Source organism: Scyliorhinus torazame, chromosome 15, assembly GCF_047496885.1.
Source record: "Scyliorhinus torazame isolate Kashiwa2021f chromosome 15, sScyTor2.1, whole genome shotgun sequence".
In the NCBI taxonomy this organism is placed as follows: domain Eukaryota; kingdom Metazoa; phylum Chordata; class Chondrichthyes; order Carcharhiniformes; family Scyliorhinidae; genus Scyliorhinus; species Scyliorhinus torazame.
In genome coordinates, this window is record NC_092721.1 from 122,000,408 (window position 1) to 122,026,235 (window position 25,828).

Below are 25,828 nucleotides of genomic sequence, written 5' to 3' on the forward strand. Positions count from 1 at the left end.
CGGTAAATGGAAAAGCCCTGGGGGAAATTGATGTACAAGAGAGATCTGGGTGTTCAAGTCCATTGTACCCTGAAGGTGGCTGCGCAGGTCGATAGAGTGGTCAAGAAGGCATACGGCATGCTTTCCTTCATCGGAAGGGGTATTGAGTACAAGAGTTGGCAGGTCATGTTACAGTTGTATAAGACTTTGGTTCGGCCACATTTGGAATACTGCGTACAGTTCTGGTTGCCACATTATCAAAAGGATGTAGATGCTTTGGAGAAGGTGCAGAGGAGGTTCACCAGGATGTTGCCTGGTATGGAGGGCGCTAGCTATGAAGAAAGGTTGAGTAGATTAGGATTATTTTCATTCGAAAGACGAAGGTTGAGGGGGGACCTCATTGAGATCTACAAAATCATGAGAAGTATAGACAGGGTGGATAGCAAGAAGCTTTTTCCCAGAGTGGAGGACTCAATTACTAGGGGTCACGAGTTCAAGGTGAGAACAAGGTGAGAGGGGCTGTTTAGCACAGGGCTAAATCGCTGGCTTTGAAAGCAGACCAAGGCAGGCCAGCAGCACGGTTCAATTCCCGTACCAGCCTCCCCCGAACAGGCGCCGGAATGTGGCGACAAGGGGCTTTTCACAGTAACTTCATTTGAAGCCTACTTGTGACAATAAGCAGTTTTCATTTCATTTCATTTCATAAGGACATAAGAACATAAGAACTAGAAGCAGGAGTGGCCATCTGGCCCCTCGAGCCTGCTCCACCATTCAATGAGATCATGGCTGATCTTTTGTGGATTCAGCTCCACTTTCCGGCCCGAACACCATAACCCTTAATCCCTTTATTCTTCAAAAAACTATCTATCTTTATCTTAAAAACATTTAATGAAGGAGCCTCTACTGCTTCACTGGGGGAAAACTTCATGGAGATATGCATGGAAAGTTCTTTACGCAGAGGGTGGTGGGTGCCTGGAACGCATTGCCGGCGGAGGTGGTAGAGGCGGGCACGATAGCGTCATTTAAGATGTATCTAGACAGATACATGAATGGGCAGGGAGCAGAGGGATACAGATCCATAGAAAATAGGCGTCAGTTTTAGATACAGGATCTGGATCGGCGCAGGCTGGGAGGGCCGAAGGGCCTGTTCCTGTGCTGTAATTTTTCTTTGTTCTTTCTTTGTTCTTTGTCCCAAGATCTCAATCAGCTGCCTCCATTCTACCTAGTCCTTTTCCATGTCCATTGATATAATAACTTCCGGTGCTTAGAAGATGTGTGTGAACGTTACGGGGGAGGCCCCGCAAATCACGTTCATATGTTTTGGTCCTGTCCAAAACTGGAGGATTACTGGAAGGAGGTGTTTAGGGTAATCTCTAAAGTGGTGCACGTGAAACTGGACCCGGGCCCTCGGGAGGCCATATTCGGGATGTCGGACCAGCCGGGTTTGGAAACGGTGCGGAGGCAGATGTTGTAGCCTTCGCCTCGTTGATCGCCCAAAGGCGGATCCTGTTAGGGTGGAGATCAACCTCTCCACGCTGTGCCCTGGCGTGGCGGGGGGGACCTGCTGGAATGCTTAACGCTTGAAAAGGTCAAATTTGAACTGAGGGGAAGGATGGAGGGGTTCTACAATTCATGGGCATTATTCAGTATGCACTTTCGAGAATTGGATCACATCGAACATTCGGGGGGTTGGGGGCTGGGAGGGTTGGGAGGAGAGGGACTGTATGTGTTGATGGTGACTATGGGTGATTCCTGATTCCTTTTTGTCATTTGTTTATGTTAACATGCGGGCCAATGTCTGGGGTTTGGTGGGAAGATGGGATCGTTGTTATTGATATGGGGATTGTGGTAGTCACCACTGATGTATATATTGTACATATAGGATGTTGATATAGGTGCTTTACGGTAAGGCCCCTGTACTACAGTTACGGGGGTAGATCCCTGCCTGCTGGCTCTGCCCAGTTGGCAGAGTATAAATATGTGTGCTCCCAGTACAACTGCCATTTCGTGAACTGCTGGAGGAGGTCACACATCTCAGAGTAATAAAGCCATGATTACATCCTACTCTCATCTTTGTGTAATTGATTGTGCATCAATTTATTACACTGAGTTTTTCAGAAGATGGACCTCCGCATCAAGCCGGATCGCCTGCAGCTACATCCGCAAGCAGACAACGCCAAAAAGGACTTTGAACATTGGCTTGCCTGTTTTGAAGAGTACATCGGGTCTGAGCCAGACGACATTCCAGAAGCACAGAAGCTCCACCACACTGAACAGATTCTCAACCCCCGACTTGGAGTCAAAACCCCAGTGGAACGTCTACCCCACCTGTCCCTTTCTTAGCAGTATCTTCACCCGCGGTTGTGTGTCCTGAAGGAAGAGCACATCTGCTATCAAACTTTTTAAGTGTGCAAACACCTTTGTTTAAGCAGACCGTTCAGCGCCCGCGCGTTCCACGTCACTATCCTCACCAGGGGTTTCTGAACCCCCCTTCTCTACGAAGGTCTGCTTTCCCCACGTATCGCAGATCTTGCCCAACCACCAAACTCCCCTCTGGTTTGCGTTCATCCAAAATGGTCGCCCTAAACCTCTCCTGAACCCAACAAAAACAGCACATTCCCCTCCCCAGCTACCCCTCACCCTCTCACCCTATCCTGCCCTGCAAACCCCTCCCCCTCTACCCCATACCCCACCCCTCTACACCGCCCCCTCCCCCACCCCCCCCTTCAACCTAACCGCTCCCCCTCCCCTCTCTGGATACCATCCGCAGGTCCCTCCCCCACAGTGCTTCCATTTACTGGAATCTACTGTTAGCATGACCGCTCCCACCTGGAGAGCTACACAAAGGACCCCACCCAAACTACCCAGACCACCTCTCCCTCAAGCTGCGTCTCCCACCTTGACCCATCAAAAGATCCCTACCTAGCACCCCCACTCTCCCGTTACCGCAGCCCCCTGTCCCTCTTGCTTCTGCAGGAGAAAGAAACACAAAACTCGGAACCATCCCATCATCGACCAAAGCGAAAGCAAACCCAACATGTGCAAAAACCATAACACTTACAAAATTTGTATATACATATTGTGCCAAAACCAGTAAAGTTCCCACCTTTAGCCCTCCCAGAGCCCATGTTCCTTGACAAAGTCATTCGCCTCCTCCAGCATCATAAAATAATGTTCTTTGCCCTTGAAAGGCACCTAGGGTTTCGCCGGGTACAGCACCACAAACCGGACCTTGCTCCGCAAGACTGCTATCTTGGCCTTGTTAAAACTCACCTGCTATTTGGCAAGGTCTGCCCCAATGTCGTGGTAAATTTGGATCTGCTTTCCCTCCCAGCTACAGTCTCGCATCTCCTTCGCCCACCTCTGAATGCTCTCCTTCTCCTGGAACTTGTGCATACGGATGATCACCGCCCGCGGCAGCTCCCTAACTCTTGGCCTCTGTTGAAATGACCAGTGAGCATAATCCACCTCTCTGGCCTTCTCGAAGACCCCCTCCTCGACCGACTTCGTGAACACTCTTGATACATAGTCCATGCCACTTGTTCCTCCACACCCTCCGGCAGACCTACAATTATACACTGTCGACACTGCCAGAGTGTCAGAGTGGCAGTGTATGGGTGCCCAGGTGCCAGGGTTGCACTACCATGAGTCAGTTCCTGAGGGGAGTGATGCCCATGAAAGGTGGGGTGAGGGGGCGTATGGAGGGAGGGGGTGAAGGGTGGGTATGAGGCGGCCTCTAGAAGATTGGTGGGGTGAAGGGTGGGGGTCCTGGAAAGGGGAAACCCAAAAGAGGGTGTGGGACGGCCTGAAACCGGGGTGGGGGTGGGAACAACTCAGCGACCCCATATGTTGTTGTTTGCTTACGGCAAACACAGGCGCAAAATCACCTCCTTTGTGGTTTATTGAAATTCAAAATATTCTTCCTAAGCATTAAAAATTAGAGTGCTGAATATTTCAGATCTTGATGTCTTTGATCATTTAAAATCCAACACAAGTGCAGCAATTTTGCCAACTTCATTATTAAATATTGTTTTAATACCTTACAGGATCCAATTTTATTCGGATTCACAATCTCTGATTGACACCCTTTCACATATTTTCAGTGCAGCCACCTATGTATACATGCTTATTTCTAATTTACTTTGTTGAATAAATAAAATCCCTGATTATTATTTTGTAATATGATTGATACGATAGATAGAGGTACAAGATGTATGAGTTTTGTGAAAACCGAGTGTAATATTACATTAATACTGACAGCACGCGCGTAGATTATTAGATAACATTTTCAGGGTGGCAGGCTAGTTTCAATTGTACTTTTCATCAGAATCATTTCAAGCACTTTGAAATCTCCTGATTGCCTTGGAGAGATTTTAGTTTTGTTCAAAGAAACGATTTTTGTAATTCTTGTCATCTCTTCTCAAACTTCCTGGGCTCTGGTGCACCAAAGCATCTGTAAAAGGTTATTATTTTTGTTTACAGCTCAACACTGGACAGACTAAAGGACCAAAGGGAGTCGATATCAATGTGGTGCCAGTTTGGGAGAAAAATATAACTGGCTCCGGAGTTGTCGTGACAATCATAGATGATGGTGAGTAATCCTCTTTCTAAAGTGCAGCCACTTGAATTCATCCCTTTTCTCCAAACAAGATATTTCTGGGGCCGATCATCTTGGAGTAAAATGGGAATTGCAAAAATGGGCATGAGTTGAAAATTCTATTCCAGATAACTGTTGGATTTTCAGCATGTGCCATAAGGTGAATATTTTAATATTTGTTAACAACTAACAATCTGTCCCAGTTCCAGAGACAAAAATGTTTTATACACGTGTCAGGTTAGCAACCTTAACCCAACAGGTAACCTACAACTACAAAGCATAGGTTGCGATTCAAGAATGCTGTTTATCCAACAAATTAAATCTCTTATTTTGGAAAATAGTGTCCCATTCTGAACATGTGAATATTTGGGAATAAGTTTAGAACACCAGTAAATCTAATGGACATAAGGCACGCTTATTTTCAAAAATGCTCATATATCGTGCATGCTGTTCATTACCATTCTTAGCTTTTCTTTTACAAGTACTGTAAACACTTGCGATGCCAGGTGTTTACTGTGTCTGCCATAAAATATGAAACGGAATAGGTAGATGCACTTACCATATACCGTACAGGCAACTCTCAAACCTCTTCACCTCAAGTACCTCGTTCTCATTGTGTTATGAAGGCCATCGATCAAAAGTTCAGAGAAGAATTTTCAACTGTATAATGCCTTTCATGATCTGAAGACTTCCCAGCCATCAAAGTGCTTCTGAAGTTTAGTCGTCAGCTTATTTGCACAGAGCAAGTAACCACAAACAGAAATGTGATAATGACAGCTGAGCACATAACCACAACAAGATAATAACATCTTATGTTAGTGATATTGGTTGAAAGATAAATATTGGCCAGGACATCGGAGAGAACCATTGAGTCACAGCTGACACCTATAGAGGTTCACTATCCAGAACAAGTGATTACTTTAACCTAGAATAGATAATCATAATGAAATTATTACCTTCAAAATCACAAAAGTCTCAATAGAAGTTAGAAGAGAGAATTCAATTTTAATTTTGAAGCTGGGAATGACTGGATAATTTTTATAAGACTAATTTCTATGTGTGTTATGATTAACCATTGATATGCCATCAATTAAGATGGAAAACGCAGAGTGAATTAACTATGGCTTTAATTGACTTACAACAGAGCTGGCAGCGTGCCCCAGAATGAGGCAGTGTGAGAGGTCGCAGCTTATATACCCAGGCCCTAGGGGGAGGAGCCACGGGCAGAGCCAAAACCGTACAACATGTAATATAGTGGCAATACTGTACAACACGTGGTTTCACCACAACCATATAAATCAAAACAAACTCATTTTATTGCTAGTTGTTATTGGACATTTTAACAATAAACTATAGTTTTGTTTTAAGATATTTTGCACCTAAGATTCCTGGGGGCGGGGGTGGGTGATGTGTGTAATGTTGTGGCAAACTGTCACTGGGTGGCCTGGAGTTGGGGTGGAACCTGGACCTGTTCGGGTTCACTCTTTATTGATCGCATCACAAATCCCAGTCCTTTTGCGTGTGGGTCCAGAATATGCCTGCATTTGAATGGACACCAGGGACCCTGTGAATACTTTATGTTCAGCATTACTGGTGGTTTGAGGGGCGGAACTGAAATTTGCAGACCAATTTTCAGCGAAGCAATTATTTGTAGCATGACCAATTTCATTTTCTAAACAACAAAAGAAAGAGGAAGATTTTCTTTATACAACTGCGCAACCCACCCCACAGAGTCGTGTGAAACTGAATTCTACAGTGAAATCCGTCTCCGTCACACTCGCTAGGTAGCCCCAGTTGTTGAAGTCACTCATCCATAACACTGAAATTACCCTGACCCTAGGATTTCCAAAGGATCAGCGATTTCAGTACTGTTTGGGTGGAAGTTCTGCTTTGTACAAAATCTCCCCAAGAATTCCAGGGCCTTCATTTTAAATTAGAAATTCCAGACCAGATAAGAATTGACTATTTGTCAAAAAAATGAAGTATTGTGTCACTGAAACTAGATTGTGCAGGGACTGTAGTTAACCAGTGTCTTCATGTTCATGGGAGTTATCATGTTACTTTTACTGTAACTTGTAAGGAAACCACTTTCACAGAGGAACTGAATTTTTTTGATATGCTGGAAGACAAGTTTTGTATTGCTTTGCTCTTCATAATGAAATTGTAAATGTACCATAGAACAAAATCCCTAAAATGCAGACGGTTATTTGGCCCATTGAGTCTGCACCAACCCTCTGAAAGAGCATCCTACCTGGGCCCAATCCCTCGCCCTATCTCCGTAACCCCACCTAACTGTTTGAACAGTAAGGGGCAATGTAGCATGGCCAATCCACCTAACCCGCACATCTTTAGGAGAAACTGGAGCACCTGGAGGAAACGCACGCAGATACGGGGAGAACGTGCAAACTCCACTCAGACAGTCACCCGAGGTCGGAATTGAACCAGGGTCCCTGGCTGCGGTGCTAACCACTGTGCCACCATGCTACCTTTATACTCACATTGACAGTGGTCCTAAAGAGGAACTATTTCCCTCCAGCGTTCTGAATAATTACATTAGGCGGTAAGGTAGAAATTTAAGGGTGCGCTAGATTTATTTTGAGAATGTGGATGTGATCTAACAAAATAAAAGTTTGTTCTGAGTGGGATTAGAGGGGTCATTTCTGGCATGTGTAGCACCAGAGTTCCTCTGTGCGGGAAGAGATCAAATGGTGCCCCAATCTCTTGACCCCTGAGGTGCCCCCCAAGATCTCCCCTAATGCCCTACCTCCTCAGTTGGAGATCTTTGAGCCCCCCGCTCCCCACCTCACACAGCTGGTCACCCCCGGATCCGATCCCTGATGTGGGCAAATTGCCACCTAGGCATCTTTGCACTGCCAGCCTGGCACCCTGACTGTGTCCTGCAGAGCACAGGGGCACCCTGGCAGTATCAAACTGGCACCTGGGTGGCACTGCCACAGTGCCAAGATGGCATTGCCAGGGTACCAAGCTGAAAGTGACAAGATGCCTGGGTGGCATCAGTAATGTCAGGGTGCCACTCTGCCAAAGATCAACCACCCGGGGGCCTCCAATTGCCTTGGAGACCCCCCCCCCACCGCCCGCCCAAGTGTCTTTCTGCCTGGTGCCTCTTTGTGGGGACTGATGTGTTGGGTGTACTCTGCTACACAGAAGAACCAACAAGGTTGCGAATGGTACAACTCAGTTTTATTGCTAACATTTATTTACAGTGGTAAACTGGTTACTGAGGTGCGATCATAACCCGAGAATCTGTGGACCTATTCCGAATACTATCTTGTAGTGGCACTCAGCACATGGTGGATGTCTGAGTGGCTTGCTATGAGCTCTGTGCCCTGAGCTGTCTCCTGCTGGAATGCTCAGGAAGTTCCGTGTTCCCTGTTTTGCACTGTGTATGCTCTTGCCTGTGATTGGCTGTGGTGTTGTGTGTGTGTTGATTGGTCCATTGATCTGTCCATCAGTATGTATGTGCTATGATGTTTACCTGAATATCATGACATCCCCCCTTTTGTATAAGAACATGTGCCTATGTGGTTATAAATAGAGATGTGTACTGAGTGTAGCTGAATGTGTGTGTGTGCAATATCTACAGCATGTACATGGGGCTAAACTATATACAAGGGGCGATGTCGGGTGCGACATAACAACGAGGTTGTACCATAAACAAAGAACGGGGAAATGTTGAACGACAAAAACAAACTCCTGTAACGACAAGGAAGAACAGAAACATATTAACACAGTGGTATTATGAGTTCAATGTACAAACAGGCTCATAAGTCCAGTCTAGTAGGTGGGCGACGAATTCGGGTTGACCGCCTCGAGGGTGGGTCTGCTGGATCCACCAGCTGAGGAATGGTCCTGGCCACGGGCGGCGATGGAAGGGGCATGATGGCAGGACGCTCCACAAAATCGATATCAGGAACAACAGGAGGGCGCGGTGTCGGTGTAAGTTGCCGTAGCGAGCGTGGAAGTAGGCGAAGAGCCCGGCGATTGCACCCACGAATGGAGCCATCAGGGATGCGAACCAGGAACGAGCGGGGAGCCACGCGTCGGAGAACTTCGGCAGGTGCTGACCAGACACCTTCTGGTAGGTGGATGTGGACATCGTCTCCAGGCGCTAGGGCGGGAAGATCAGTTGCCCTTGTGTCATATGCCACCTTCTGGCGAACGTGCTGCTGTTGCATTCTGTGTAGTATCGTAGCATGGTTGGTTGTGGGTACCAGAATGGATGGCACAGTGGTCCTGAGGGCGCGACCCACCAACAGCTGGGCTGGTGAGAGGTCATTGACTAGTGGGGCCGAGCAATAGGCCAGCAAGGCTAGGCAGAAATCCGATCTGGCAGCAGCAGCCTTGCAGAGGAGCCGCTTGACGATGTGAATGCCCTTTTCCGCCTTTCCATTGGACTGGGGATGCAGAGGGCTGGGCGTCACGTGCGTGAAGCCATACGAAGCAGCAAAGGACGACCATTCCTGGCTGGCAAAACAGGGCCCATTGTCCAACATGACAGTAATCGGAATGCCGTGGCGAGCGAAGTGTCTTTGCAGGCCCTTATGACAGCGGACGATGTTAAATCGTGCAGGCGTATGACCTCTGGATAGTTGGAAAAGTAATCAATGACGATTACATAGTCCCTGCCAAGCGCGTGTAAAAGGTCTACACCCACCTTCGCCCAGGGGGACGTCACCAGCTAGCTCATGGGGCTGAAGCATCTCAGGAGGCTGCGCCGGTTGAAACCTTTGGCAGGTGGGGCAGTTGAGCACCATATTGGCAATGTCATCACTGATGCCCGGCCAGTATACCGCCTCTCGGGCCCTCCGTCTGCACTTCTCGACCCCCAGATGGCCTTCGTGTAGTTGGTCGAGGACCAGCTTGTGCATACTGTGCGGAATCACAATCCGGTCCAGCTTCAGAAGGACACCATCAATGACTGACGGCCAAGTCATCTCGGACATTGTAGAACTGCGGGCACTGTCCTTTGAGCCACCCATCCGTCATGTGGCGCATCGCCCATTGTAGAAGGGGGTCAGCCGCAGTTTCCCGGCGAATACGGGCCAGACTGGAGTCGTCAGCTGGCAGACTTGCTGATGTGAAGGCCACCTGCGCTTCGACCTGGCAGACGAACCCCTCCGAATCGGGCGGTGTGCTCACTGCTCTGGATAGGGCATCCGCAATGATAAGGTCCTTTCACGGGGTGTAGACCAGTTAGAAGTCATACCTCCTGCATTTAAGTAGGATGCGCTGGAGGTGAGGGGTCATTTCGTTCAGGTCCTTATTTATGATGCTGACCAGGGGGCGATGGTCAGTCTCAACGGTAAACTGGGGGAGACCATACACGTAGTCATGGAACTTGTCTATTCCGGTCAGCAAACCCAGGCACTCCTTTTCGTTGGCTTCCAGGAAGAGCTGGAAGCGCTATTTGAACAGCTTCCAATTAACCACGAGGTTTCCAGCGACTTGTAGCGGCTGCGGTGTGCTGACGGTGTCCATGGCGCAGGATGCAGATTCCGGAGGATCCGTAGGTAGGTCCCACAGTTACTCCTGGTACTATGATGTTTTGGGTACTCTGCTACACAGACAAACCAACACGGTTGCGAATGGTACAACTCAGTTTTATTGCTAACATTTATTTACAGTGGTAAACTGGTTACTGAGGTGCGATCATAACCCGAGAATCTGTGTACCTATTCCAAATACTATCTGTAGTGACACTCAGCACATGGTGGATGTCTGAGTGGCTTGCTATGAGCTCTGTGCCCTGAGCTGTCTCCTGCTGGAATGCTCAGGAAGTGTTGTGTTCCCTGTTTTGTACTGTGTATGCTCTTGCCTGTGATTGGCTGTGGTGTTGTGTGTGTGTTGATTGGTCCGTTGATCTGTCCATCAGTATGTATGTGCTATGATGTTTACCTGAATATCATGACAGGTACCAGTACTAATTGCACCAATCTGGGGTCTCCTCGGTGAGGCCGGTAGATCCTGGGAGCCGGTTCAATCTGGTGAAGGCAGAGTTAAATGAATTTCTAAACTTTTAAACCGCTGCCAGGGTGGCAGTACCACGGTGTCAGCTGGGCAGTGCCAAGGTTCCCACGTTCCAAGGGGGAGGACCAGGAGTCACCCTGCACTATCCCTGACCATCCAGAGGTCTTTGATAGCCTGAGAAATCCCCCAGGTGTCGTTCCACTTGGCCAACTTTTGTGTGGACCAGTGCTGAATGGTGTCCAGCTGCGGCCTCGCTGTGGAGGCTGGTAGATCCTGGGAGGCCGGTAGATCCCGGGTAAGTTCGCTGAAGTTGGTTAAAACTGACTTTGGAGCATGCCGTTTGGTCCCACCTCTTTAGGTGGATCTTGCGAGGCATGAAAGCTGGCAGGAAATCTGCGGAGGCCTCTCCTGCCATCTACCGGCCGCACTGCGCTCAAGCGAGACCGATGGATCACGCCCAATAATTGGGAAAAACATCAGGCAATTTTGGTATGGGGTGGTTTGTTTGGAGCACTGAAAAGAAAAGAAGTAAGCACAGCTAAATAAGATATCCTTTATGGTGGTTTTGACTCCATTTAGAGGTTTCCCATGATGATGAATCAAGTCACTGAATTCAACACTCCACTACTGTTGTAACATCTAATATCAGAGAAGTCATAGAATCCCTACAATACAGAAGGAGGCCATTCGGCTCTTCAAGTCTGCATGGACCCTCTGAAAGAGCACCCCACCTATGACCAATTCCCCATCCTATCCCCATAACCCCGCCTGACCTGGACACTAAGGGGCAATTTTAGCATGGCCAATCCACCTAACCGGCACATCTTTGGACTGCTTTATTTCTGCTATCACTGCTTTGTTTCTGCTATCCAAATGCTGTTAATGCTACATTTATAATCGATTTAATTGTTCCCATTTTGGAGCAAAGAAGGTTATGCCACCAAAGCTTAACATAAGACCAAATTATATATCTTGGGCACTGTCAGTGTAATCGGGTGCATTAAAATGAATATGAATTGCAATCATCTTAAAAAAGCATTGTGCAGACCTGAATAATGTTTGCAGTGCTATATTTTCCCCTGTGTGTGGTAACTGCATGAACATTCACAAACCTACAACTCATAAAGCTGACATACAAATGGCATACATTTCGATAAACAGAAAAGCAGATGAATATGGGGATATCTGAAATCAAACCAGCAAGTACTGGGAGTACAGAGGAGAGGGTATTTGGGACATTACATCAGAACTGACACAGTCAAGCTTGAGAAGCCTATTGTTAGTCAGGGAACTTAAGAAAGGTACATCTCCAGTTTGTACATGCCTGTTCTGGTGAAATGTCCCAGCCAAAACATGAATTAATCTTTTGTCTTTCAAATACAGGAGGTGACTGCCCAGTATATCCAGTTTTTCCTATTTATGTCAATGCAAGTTTAATATTTTATATCCCTAAACATTTTACCTCCTGTGTAAAGTCTACAAATGCAAGTCTCTTTGTTAGTCCTCCTGTAATTTTGTCTACTCCTTACAGTCTGTTTTTTTTAAACTTTTATGGGACAAAAAGTATTTTTCTAAGCATTCCAATGTTTTCCTAACTTATCTTCATAAACTTCAGAAATGTGACTGAAAGCTTTATAAGTTCACAAATAATAATATAAATCAAAGCAAAAGATGTCAGTCTTCTTGCAATTTCCTTTTGGCCAATAGAATAAGAAACCAGATGTCCTTGGCATGCTGAATGAGCTTTTCATCTCCTTGAGATTTTTTCAATGTCATAAAATAAATGTAACTTTAAAAAAATGTTGCAATGTTTAGGCTTCCCATTGCCCTGTGATACAATCTGTTTTACATTGATTTAGCTACAGTGAAATAACTTTTTATTCGGGGAACCAAAGTTTCTTTAACAAATGTGGGTGCATTTCCAGAATCCAGGATTGCCAGAAGTATCGATTTCACAGAATTTATGCAGCTCATAATTCTGAATAGTCACTGAATGCATTATTGGCGATAATGAAATGGCGGATCTCTATCTATTAGTGTCCTGTGTGTCGGTGCCCATGAGAGGCATATAATTCTCCACACCCAAAGCAGACAGAACTCCCTCTGCCATTTGTAAAATCTCACTGTGCAATATTATTAGTGAACGTGTCAATATGATTTTAAAAAAACCTTTGTCTTCTACTTTAACAAAGCCATTAAACTATTTAAATCATTCCGATAGTGGATTGCGGTATTTCACATGAATGCATAAATGCTTAAGTTACTAATATCTCACAGCTATTCCTATTCACTTACGTTGCTTTCCCATCCTGAGTAGTAGACTTTGAGCTCCTACCCATAATAGTGGAAGCAAACAGCAATTGTTTATTTTTGCTGAAAGCCAGATGTCTGAAAAGTACTATCATTAAAGACATGCAGCAGGAACTTTGAATTCTGATTTGGGTTGTTGGTTGACCAGTGAAGCAGCTGCTCGAAAATGCCCCCGCCGACTTTGGGGGAAACAAAATATCTGCAGGCATTGGGTGCACAGATGCCAAAGTATTAAATACCAGCAAAGAAAGATCATAGTCACCATTAGGGGTTATGTAGATTGTAAGTGAAATATAGCAAAAAATGGAAAATAAAAACCAGCGCAATGGAACAAACATGTGGTGGCTGCTTCAGTGGACACTGACAGCATTGAAAATCCATCCAGCACACACCGTCACCCCTCCACAGACATAAAATAAAAATATCAGCATAAATGCTACAAGAGGATCACAGAGTCCATAATAACTTGCAAATGTTGCTTAAATATATAAATGTATGGACATTGTGGAACAATTCCACTCCAAGAGGAATCCTATAGGCCTACCGCTGAAACCGTTTATGTATACACATCTGTGATGTATATATGACCAGGCAACTTTTAAATGAAGTGTTTAATTCTCCCCCAAGTGCCTGAACAACACAAAACTCCAGCTGTCAGAGAATAAAATAGGGAAGAAAGTAAGAAAAACAAATCAATAACTCTGGTTATCTCCTTAAAGAGTAGCACAGGTAATTTAGATTTAAAGGACCAAGATTGAGAAGTTAAGGTTAAAGGGTTGCAGGGAAGAAGAAATAAGATGGAAAGAGAACACCTGTGGGAAATAGTAGAGGAAACCTCCTGAGACAGATTGTGGTAAATAAGAATACCCAAAAGAAATAGAAAGTAAAACAAAACTCCTGAGAGAGATAAAACAGGCACCAAATAAGAGGGGAATTCATGAGAACACCTGGGCTTCGAAAAAAATACTTAAAGGTGGCAATAGAAATGCAACAAGAAAATGAAGCAGCTGAGAGAGGTATAATTAAAATGGAGATCATGAGTATAATTGAAATTGAATGATTGCAAATGAAAGATTGAGATACAATAGAGGGATACAGAGATCTGTTCATCAGCAATATGAAAAATTATAGCTTGGGAAGGCAAAATACAGGAACAAAATCTGACAAGAGGTGTGGGACTTTATGAGAGTGAATGGATAGATTCAATAAATGATTCCTCCCTAGAAAGGAATTATGCAAGACTAACATCAGACCAGAGTGAAGGTTCAGAGATTGGACCTGTACCATCAGGACTGGTGTTCATGGGAACCGTGCTGAAGGGATCCAAGAAAATGGTGATATTGGATGGACTAAGGTTGATAAAAGAAGAAAGAAAACGCTGCAACATTATCCAGAAGACAATAGCTGGAGCTTTCTGACTGTTCACACCGGCGGGACCTTCCAGATGTTGCAGCGGTGTCCTTTACAGGGTGTAATCAATGGGAAACCCCATTGAAAACAGCAGGACCAGAAAATCCTGCCACCACCCAATGGTGGGCTCCCACCGCCGCAAAGCATGTGGTGGGTTGTGCGGTAAATTCAGTCCAATATTACTGAATGAATATCAGACACCTTCCAACAATATGGAAGGTAATATGGTCTTAGAAGGTGAGGCAGTTAGCAAACCAAAGAGGATAGCCTGGACAAAGATGCAAATCCCAGCTCATGCACATGTTGTTGTGTAGGTGTGGTATTATCATAACTATCCGCATTGCAAGGGTTATGTGTCATGAGTAGTCACTAGAGGGAGCTACAGTTACAACTCTATAAGGCAGTGAAGCTAGACCTTTGGTGAGGAGTGTATGCAGGAGTTAGCTAGTGAAGGTCAGCAAAGCAGATAGTGCAAGTAAGGTTAGACCATCGTTTGAACCAGTAGTGAGATTAGCAGTAGATGAGTGTAGTTAGATGTTATTGATCAATTGTGTATTCTTAAGGACTACGTGTCAAATCTAGTTTAGTAGTGTAAATAAAATCATAGCTTTATTTAAGTTAAAGCTATTTTGTGCTCTTTGTGAACACTACACCAACCATCCTGAAATAAGCAACACAAAGAACACCACAATAGGTGTTTTTTTCCCTGGGAAAGCCGACAAATATGTCCATCATAAGGACAGCATGGTAGCATAGTGGTTAGCACAATTGCTTTACAGCTCCAGGGTCTCAGGTTCGATTCCCGGCTGGGTCACTGTCTATGTGGAGTCGGCACGTTCTCCCCGTGTGTGCGTGGGTTTCTTCCGGGTGCTCCGGTTTCCTCCCACAGTCCAAAGATGTGCAGGTTAGGTGGATTGGCCATGCTAAATTGCCCTTAGTGTCCAAAATTGCCCTTAGTGTTGGTTGAATAGGGTTACCTGGTTATATGGATAGGGTGGTGTGGGCTTGGGTAGGGTGCTCTTTCCAAGAGCTGGTGCAGACTCGATGGGCTGAATGGCCTCCTTCTGCACTGTAAATTCTATGACAATACCTGCAGGATATTGAGGTACCTGGAGCTAGAGCAGCCGTATTGAGGAATAATCATGTGTACCTTTGGCTAAGAACTCTGGAAATTCTGGGGAAAAAATGTCGCGTTTTCAAATTGTTCCATAGGTTTTCAAGCTCTTTTCCACAATTTTCAATGGGTGAGTGGGAGAGAACTACCATAGAAGTTCAGCAGACACTGAAGGAAGAAGGCAGTTTTATCACAGATGTATATATGTAAATGATAGCATTAGAAATAAGATGGTAAACTGGAGATATGGAACATAGAACAGTGCAGTCCCTTCAGCCCAGGATGTTGTGCTGACCATTTATCCTAATCTATGATCAACCAGGCCAACATCCCTTCAATTTGCTGCTGTCCATGTGCCTGTCCAAGAGTCGCTTAAATGTCCCTAATGACTCTGACTCCACCACCTCCGCTGGCAGTCCGTTCCATGCACCCACCGCTCTCTGTGTAAAGAACCTAGCCCCTATACCTTCCTCCAATCACCTTAAAATTATGTCCCCCTCATGACGGCCATTTCCACCCTGGGGAAAAATCTCTGGCTATCCACTCTATCCATGCCTCTCATCACCTTGTGCACCTCTATCAAGTCACCTCTCTTGCTTCGTCACTCCAGTGAGAAAAACCCTAGCTCCCTCATCAATGACGTGTTGAAGGCTGTCATCGATGTATCTGGTGTATAACGTCAGTTGAAGGTCCCCGGAGCGGAGAAACTACATCATCTTCTTCACAGCCTTCAACACGTCATTGATGACGATGAACATCTTGCCAACGTCATCCCCACACCCCCACTACTTGCCTTCAAACAACCGCGCAACCTCAAACAAACCATTGTTTGCAGCAAACTACCCAGTCTTCAGAACAGTGACCACGACACCACACAACCCTGCCATGGCAATCTCTGCAAGACGTGCCAGATCATTGACATGGATACCACTATTACACGTGAGAACACCACCCACCAGGTACGCGGTACATACTCGTGTGACTCGGCCAACGTTGTCTACCTCATACGCTGCAGGAAAGGATGTCCCGAAGCGTGGTACATTGGCGAGACCATGCAGACGCTGCGACAACGAATGAACGGACATCGCGCGACAATCACCAGGCAGGAATGTTCCCTTCCAGTCGGGGAACACTTCAGCAGTCAAGGGCATTCAGCCTCTGATCTCCGGGTAAGCGTTCTCCAAGGCGGCCTTCAGGACGCGCGACAACGCAGAATCGCCGAGCAGAAACTTATACCCAAGTTCCGCACACATGAGTGCGGCCTCAACAGGGACCTGGGATTCATGTCGCATTACATTCATCCCTCACCATCTGGCCTGCGAAATCCTACCAACTGTCCTGGCTTGACACAATTCACACCTCTTTAACCTGGGGTTACCCCATCTCTGGATCTGTAAAGATTTAATCACCTGCTAATGCTCGCATTCCAAGCATTGTCTGGCATCTTTGAATTTGTCTATATATATGTTTCTGGAACATACCTCTTCATTCACCTGAGGAACGAGCTTTGCTCCGAAGTCTAGTGACATCGAAACAAACCTGTTGGACTTTAACCTGGTGTTGTAAGACTTCGAATTATACTATGAGTTGACAATCATCTACAAAAACTTGTTAACAAAGATGCAAAAGGGCCTGACCAATCATCTTTCCTTATTTGAGGAACTGTTAACCAATGTAGATTGTGGTAAGCCCTATGATATGGAGCATTATTCAGCCACCACGTTACGGGTGAATCCATCGAGAACCCCAAATCGGGCACTGCACCGGGTGAATCACGCGTCACAAGACTCGTGCTGCCCAGCAGGAACTGGATCGCACCCTCGCTGGTCGTGATCCAGATCAGAATATTCAAATTAGTCTTTTGGCTCATTTAAATGCCGGGACATCACTTTCAACTGGCACCCGAGAGTCAACGACCATGCCTGCGAGACCTTGATCGGGTGCTATTGAGCAATGGTTTCTACAAACGTAGACCAGGCATGAGGGCACCTCGGGAGAGGGGGTCAGACAGGCCATTAGAGACCCCTGTGTGGTCGTGGACAGGACAGGGAACGGTGATACCATGGCACTCCCCTTGGCCACCGTCCACCTTGTCACTATCAGCATGGCACCCAGATAGTGCCACCCTGGCATTGAAGTATCCATGGGTGGCACTGCCGGGGAGCCAGGCTGGCAATGCCATGGTGCCTGGGTGCCAGATTAGCGCTGCGAGGGGTCGGGCCCGGGGGGCCTTGCCCATTAGAGGGAGTGAGAGTGGGTTTCAGGTGCTACTAAAAGGTTGGGGGGTAGAGAGATGGTCCAGAAAGTGGGGGGGTGCTGAAAGGGGGAAGGTGCATGTCATGACATGCAAACATGCAGCTAATGAACACAGAGAATAGGAGACGACCAATGAGCAGTCAGGTCACTCAGGGAAGGTATCTCACTATAAAAGGGACGAGGCACTCACACTCCGCCTCTTTCCACAGACCAACATCTACAGAGTGAGACAGGGTGTATCCTCAGCATCACACCCCAGCACGTGGCTGAGAGCAAGGCTGGCTCAGTTAGACTGAGTTACTACATTTAGATTAGCAGAGAGTCAAACTCATTGAGAACTGTGCTAATAGTTCAATAAAACACATTGAACTCACTTCAAAGTCTGGAGCATCTTTTACTCAAAACTGCATCAAGTGGCAGCTTGTGTTATTCCAAATTACATAACACAACATGATACCAGGAGTCTGTTCAATCTGGTTAGTTCAACAGCAAGATCCGTGACGACCAGCGAATGTATACCGGCACAATGGAAAAGATTCCGGCTCCTCACCAGCTCAGCAACTCCGGCAATCTCAGTGCCAATTGGCGGACATTCAAGCAGAAATTTCAGCTTTATGTCGAAGCATCAGACCTCAATGGTGCGTCTGATGCACGGAAGATAGTTCTTTTCCTCACCACAGCGGGTGATCATGCCTTGGAAATATTCAACTCCTTTCACTTCGCCGAAGACCAGGACAAGACAAAGTTTCAGACCATCCTGGACAAGTTCGACAGCGACTGAGAGGTGGACACCAACAAAATCTTCGAGCGCTACATATTCAAGCAGCGGCTGCAAGGTAAAGATGAATCCTTCACCTCATATTTAACTAACCTGACTTCTGGCGCAATCCTGCAACTTCGGTGATACCACTGACTCCATGATCAGAGTCCAAATCGTTTTTGGAGTTCACTCTGATCCTCTGAGAGAGCAGTTACTGAAGATCAAGCATATGACCCTGTCAGCCGTGATTGAAACATGCACAGTGCATGAGCACGCTAAAAATCGCTATTCCCAGTACAAAACGGCAGAAAATAATAGACTAGCCTCCCACGAGGCGGAGAGTGTGCAGGCCATCTCCCGGATTCAGCGCCTCAACATTGATGAAAGCGGCCATTTCGTGCGCTCTTCCCGGGGCCCGACGCATGCGCGATGCGAACGGGATAACGAAGTGGCCGAAACCCGCACTGCGCAGGTGCAGACGTCTGAGAACCGCACTGCGCATGTGCAACGACGCACGTCAGGACGCCGAAGTCATGACGTGTTTGAACTGTGGCACCGCCCATTTAAAGAAACACTGCCCTGCAAGAGGCAGGCGCTGTTTAAACTGCGGGAAGCCAGGCCACTATGCAGCCCTGTGCAGATCTGCACCACCAGTCAGGAGCCAGCGCTCTCAATTCTGACGATGGCGCATCCGGAGTGTGCAACAACGCCAACAGGATACTGATCCCGGCAGTGCAATGGATCCAGATGATGAATGCCTGGACAACGCCTACCATGTGGGCATTATTACAACGTGTGAATATGCCACACCAGACACATTGCAAGTCCAGTCCATCCTAGCTGTGGATTCCGAGGACGAATGGCGAGCAGTGATGAAGGTCAACCACTGCCCCATCCAGTTCAAGCTGGACATAGGTGCCTCTGCCAACCTCCTCTCACAGGCAGACTTCAGACGCATTAAGAAGCCCTCCACAGTCCTTCCAGCAGCCTGCACGCTCCTGGATTACAACGGGAATGCCATCACGGCACTGGGATCCTACCATCTGCACCTATCCAACCAACACACACAAGCACGGTTACGCTTTGAAATTGATAAGCCGGACAGGGCATCCCTACTAGGTGCGCACGCCTGCAAGCAGCTGTACCTCATTCAAAGGGTTTACACCACGACATCCTCCCATGTGGATCTTCAGGCTGGCATCGATGACATCCTCACCCAGTATCCAGATGTGTTCAACAGGATGGGCACACTACCGTATTGATACAAGATTCTGCTACGACCTGATGCCAAGCCAGTGGTCCACGCACCACGACGAGTCCCTGCTTCACTGAACCGACTGACTGAGTCAGCTTGATGGTGTGCGTAAAGAAGCCTTCAGGAGACCTGCGCTCCCAAGGATCTCAATAAGAATATCGTGTGGGAACACTACTCCATCCCTAAGCGGGAGGAACTCACGAGTGAGATGGCACATGCGCGCTTCTTCACCAAATTGGATGCATCACAGGGATTTTGGAAAATTGGAAGAGACCAGCAGAAGGCTCTGCATCTTCAACACGCCTTTTGGCAGATACTGCTACAATCACATGCCATTTGGCATCATCTCGGCATCGGAGATATTCCATCGCATCATGGAGCAGATGATGGAAGGCATTGAAGGGGTTCGTGTGTACGTGGACGACATCATCATATGGTCCACGACCCCTGAAGAACATGTGTCCCATCTCCAGAAGGTATTCCGCCGTGTACATGCCAACGGCCTAAAGTTAAACAGGTCCAAATGTTGTTTTGGCACATCGACGCTCAAGTTCCTAGGCGACCAGATCTCACAGCATGGTGTGCGCCCGGACACAGAAAAAATCAAGGCCATCGAGGCGATGAAAGTCCATGAGGACAAAAAGGCGGTGCTACGCTTCTTGGGTATAGTTAATTTTCTGGGCAAGTTCATTCCAAACATGGCCACACACACGCGGCCCTACACAACCAGGTGAAAAAGTCAACTCCCTTTGAGTGGAAGGCGGCACATCAGACAGAGTGGCTGGAGTTGAAAGCCAAGCTCACCACTGTGCCAGTCCTGGCATTCTTCGACACGGACCGGGAGACAAAGATATCCACAGATGCAAGTCAGAATGGCATCGGTGCGATGTTGCTTCAACAAGATGACACATCATCCTGGGCACCAGTAGCCTACGCATCAAGGGCGATGACGCCCACTGAAACCAGATATGCACAGATTGAGAAGGAGTGCTTGGGTCTTCTCACCGGCATCCTCAAATTTCATGATTATGTCTACGACCTGCCGACATTCACTGTCGAGACGGATCATAAGCCTCTGGTCTGTCCACATCATCCACAAGGGCCTGAACAACATGACGCCTCGGTTGCAGAGAATCCTGCTTAAAGTTAGAAGGTATGATTTCAACTTGGTGTAACACACCTGGCAAGGAGTTCATCATCGCTGATGCATTGTCCCGCTCCGTCACATCGCCCAGTGAGCCGCTGGAGATCATCCAGCACATCCCGGCGACAGATGAGAAGGTAGTTCTCATCAAGTTGAGACAGCCAAAGACCCCCCCTTGCAGCGCGTCATCCACAACCTGACCAATGGCTGGCAGAAAGGGCAGTGCCCACAGTTTTACAATGTGAAGGATGACCTGATGGTGATTGATGGTACCCTCCTCAAGCTGGACAGGATTGTCATTCCGCTCAGTCTCCAGAGCTTGGTGCTGCGCCAGATTCATGAGGGACACCTGGGCGTCGAGAAGTGCAGATGCAGAGCCCGACAAGCTGTCTACTGGCCCGGCATCAGCCAGGACATCACGAACATGGTCCTGAACTGTGCTACCTGTCAGCGGTTCCAGCAGCGCAGAGCAAGGAGACGCTCCAACAGCATGACATAGTGACCTCTGCGTGGTCCAAGGTTGGCATCGACTTCTTTCATGCGAATGGTCGCGACTACATATTGATCATCGACTATTTCTCGAATTACCCTGAGGTGCTGAGGCTCCCGGACCTCACCGCTCGGACCGTCATCAAAGCCTGTTAGGAGACGTTCTCAAGGCATGGCATACCAATCACCATCATGAGCGGTAATGGCCCGTGCTTTAGCAGTCGAGAATGGTCCACATTTGCCAGGTCATACAATTTCCAGCATGTCACCTCCAGTCCGCATTATCCGCAGTCCAATGGAAAAGTTGAGAAAGGGGTGCACATTGTGAAACAGCTCATCTGCAAGGCCGCGGACTCTGCTTCCGACATACACCTTGCACTGCTCGCGTACAGGGCGACTCCATTGTCCACTGGCATGTCGCCTGATGAACAGGGACCTGCAGACAACACTTCCAGCCATACACCTGCCCAACCTGGATCACCTCCCGGTGCTGCAGAAGATGCAACAGCTCAGAGACCGTCAAAAGCAGGGCTATGATGCCCATGCCACCGATCAGGCCGTGCTATCCCCGGCAGATACTGTCAGGATCAAGATACCGGATGGTGGGTGGTCTGCCCCGGCTGTCGTTGTTCAACAGGCCGCGCCCCACGCTTATGTTGTACGTATGGCTGATGGCTCCATCGTGCAAAGGAATCGACGGGCACTGCACAATGTTGCCTGCCCGCAACCACTTTCTCCTCCATTTCCATATGTTGAATTGCCACCTCCTGATACCTCACACCACGAGGCCACCAGTCAGGCTTCCATCCCACATGTCAAGGCGCCGTCGTCCTCGCCGCCACCTCTCCGGCGGTCGACCAGGATCAGACGCAAGCCTCAGAGACTGGACCTGTGAACGTTTGTTTTGTTTACTCTGTTCTGTTGTCCTCCGTCAGTCATGTTAGACAGACTCATTCACATGTAAATACATTCACATACGCCAACAAAACATTTTTAAAAAGGGGAGATGTCATGATATGCAAACATGCAGCTAATCAACACATAGAATAGGACACGACCAATGAGCAGTCAGGACACTCAGAGGTGGTATCTCACTATAAAAGGGATGAGGCACTCACACCCCACCTCTTTCCACAAACCAACATCTACAGAGACAGGGTATATCCTCAGCATTACACCCCAGCACTTGACTTAGAGCAAGTCTGGTTCAGTTAGACTGAGTTACTACATTTAGATTAGCAGAGTGTGGAACTCATTGAGAACTGTGCTAATAGTTCAATAAAACACATTGAACTCACTTCAAAGTCTGGAGCATCTTTAACTCAAAACTGCATCAAGTGGCAGCTTGTGTTATTCCACATTACATAACACAACAGTGCAGAGATTGGGCTGTCGGTCGCAATGGCACACCGATCTGTGAGGAGCCGTTCCTGCTTAGGAAATTAATTAAAGTGAGGCCTCGGCTGGGAGAAACTCCCCGCAGCCCAAAAACAGACAAAGTGCCAGTGATTAGCGGGGTGAATCTCGGCGTTGTAGACGCCGAAACAAAGCCCACCAAACGGGCCCAAAGCCGGACTTAGTTTCAAGTCCGCTGAGTCGAACCCATGGTATATTGTAGTTTGCACAAGATTCTTTGTAAAGCTCCATACAAGTGCATTTAAAGTTTTGACAAATCAGTGTAAATCCTGAGCCGGGATGAAAAACTGGTGAAAGAGTTGGTCATCATAAGTACTCATTAGAGAAGTTACAGCATGATGCAGTGGGAAGGAATGAGTGGAAGTACTGAACGGGGTATTTCGGGGCTCAGTAATGGGACCCTGCACTGATTTTCATTTGTACAAATGACCCAGATTCAGAAATACATTGTAACATGGTCACATTTGCATATGATACCAAAGCAGAATGGATAGCGGAATTGAAGAAGGCATCTCCAAAATTATGGAATGAATTGCACAAAAGATGTAATTGCCCGCAGTAGATCTTTTAATATGAGAAGCATAAAACACAGCACATAGGAAGAAAAAATAGGTGATGTGCATAATCTGTGACATAACTAAGAATGAAATATTCAGTGGCCTTGGATCCTTACAGACTCAATGCTAAACACATCCAACTAATGCAGTACTGCAACCAGCAAATATAATAGGACATTGAACTGTTTGGTGAGATTTTAACTAATATAAAACCTGTTGGCTTACAGAGTTAAAATCAGGTCCATGCAGCTGAAACGATAAAATATAACTGACAAAATAATGGTCAAACTGTACAGTGCTTAAGTCAGATTCTGCCCTAAAAATGTTTCTGTTCCTGGTTGCCAAGAAACAAGAGAGGCATTCAAGTGCTTAGAGGCAATGCAGAGAAAAGCTAGTAGATTGATCCATTGATCCACCATGTCAGGGGATCTGCTTAATGAGGAAATACAGAGAAACTTGGGCTTTTTAGTTGGAGAAGAGGGCATCTTAGAAGATATGTCAGATTGTTAAGGGTATAGAAAAAAAAACCTCAGCAAAGAACATTACTTAAAATCAAACTTCCGAAGTAGAACTAGGGAAATCGGTTTCAAAAGGGTAAATGATAAATTTAGGGTTGATATGAAGGGATTCTTCTTCATACTGGGTGATCAATGTCTGCAGTAGGTGGAGAAATGGAGGCTAAAGTCTTGCAAATGTTTAAAAAATGCCAACTTGCCTGGGTGGCAGCAGAGCTGCCAGGATACCATGCTACCCAGAGCCCAACCACCCCGGGGCCTCCGATAGCCTGGGAGAGCCCCCCAGGTGCCGTTACACGTGATCCACTTTGGACCACCCACAATGGGTGGAAATCACATCGCAATGTCTCACGAGATTGCGTGAGATCTCGCGAGGCATGGCGCGCCGGGTAGATCCCGGAAGTGGGATCTCTCGGCATCTACTGGTTGCTTTGCGCCATACTGGCGCTGCTTTTTGGGTACAATGTGTCCGGTAGATCGTGTCAGTGTCGTCTTCCACTTACACCACATCTGATATACTCTTCCCTCTTATCCACAACACCAGTAGTTCCATCTTACTATGCCAATGTCTTCAGGTCACATTGCATCCAACATGTGTTCATTATTGTTCCAACATCGTGAAACTATCTCCCATACTACTTAAATCTAATACACCAGCCAACAAATCTCACACATCCCAATACCTTCTCCAATCACTTGACATGCCAAAATTTTCTCCCTCTACCTTCATTACATCAGCTGCACATAACACTCCCTCTGCAGCCAAACTCGAGGACACCCCTCCTGTGGCCGCAATCTCATTTCCTCTCTACCTCATCATTTTCTAAATTTATAGAGTAGAAAACAAATATTGAAACCTGTAATTAGCACAAGGTCACCTTTCCTCATTCTCCCCATTTTAATACATACACACATGCACATACATAAACAAAGACACAAGTACACAAACACGGAGTTCCTCTCGGCATAAAAATGCACTTCAGTTATACCTCAATAATGAGCTGAATTTTCAAAATGATTTGAGGAAATATCTCTGATCTGTACCAATCGATCTTGGGAACACTGAATGTAGTCAGACTATGATATAGTTTGTGTGCTCTGCCCAAAGTCAAGTCTTTGGCTCATTGCCTGCTGTTGCTTCATCCTAAACCATTTTCATCAATAGTGGTTTGCCATTGCATTCCACTCTCAGGCAGAGCAAAGTGGCAGGATCTAAGCATACCTCAGCCAGAACAGGAAGCGACCCAGCTCTTGGCATTGTTCTGAACCTTTTTTAATTCATTCAAGGGATGGAGGCTTCGCTGGTTAGGCCAGTATTCATTGCCCATCCCTAATCGCCTTTGAGAATGTGATGGTGAGCTGCCTTCTTGAACCACTGTGGACCATGTGGTGTAGGTACACCCATTGTGCTGTTAGGGAGGGAGTTCCAGGATTTTGATCGAGTGACAGTGAAGGAACAGTGACATATTTCCAAGCCAGGATGGTGAGTGGTTTGGAGGGGAACTACCAGGTGGTGGTGCTCCCATGTAACTGCTGCTCTTGTCCACCTAGATGGTACTGCTCGTGGGTTTGGAGGGTGCTGTCAAAGGAGCGTTGGTGAGTTCTCGCAGTGCATCTTATAGGTGGTACACACAACCACTATTATAATTTGGTGGTGGAGGGAGGGAATGTTTTATGATTGTCTGCCAATCAAGTGGCTGCCTCGTCCTGGATGGTTTTGAGTGTTGTTGGAGCTGCAGTTGTTGATCTTTTTAGCCTTAGTTTTATTACCTCCGATTATGTCACCTTTGCTCACGAGTCGCCAGGTATCTTTCTGATGCCGCCACGTGGTTCAAGCTCGAGTTATGATTAATAAGTCAGCACACCGCTTAGTAAGATTGAAATCAACGGTCATTTATTATATACAACAATTAATGCTTACACAATAAACCTACTATCTATATCGAAACCTACCACTACTGGCCAATACTTAACTTTAGGAAGGGCCCACCAGGTCAGGGAAACAAATGACTTATCGAATCGGATCTGGCCCACGGGA

The 25,828-nt window shown here is 46.9% G+C and overlaps 1 protein-coding gene across 4 annotated transcripts in view; it reads left to right on the forward strand.

The window, feature by feature from the left end:
• LOC140391779 (PC3-like endoprotease variant B) overlaps positions 1-25,828 on the forward strand; it is a 1,275,236-nt gene that overhangs the window by 625,902 nt on the left and 623,506 nt on the right. For all 4 annotated transcript variants that reach the window (XM_072476646.1, XM_072476647.1, XM_072476643.1 and 1 more), the window contains exon 6: positions 4,462-4,570. In XM_072476646.1, the coding sequence (XP_072332747.1) occupies positions 4,462-4,570 (109 nt within the window). The remainder of the gene's footprint in view (positions 1-4,461; positions 4,571-25,828) is intronic.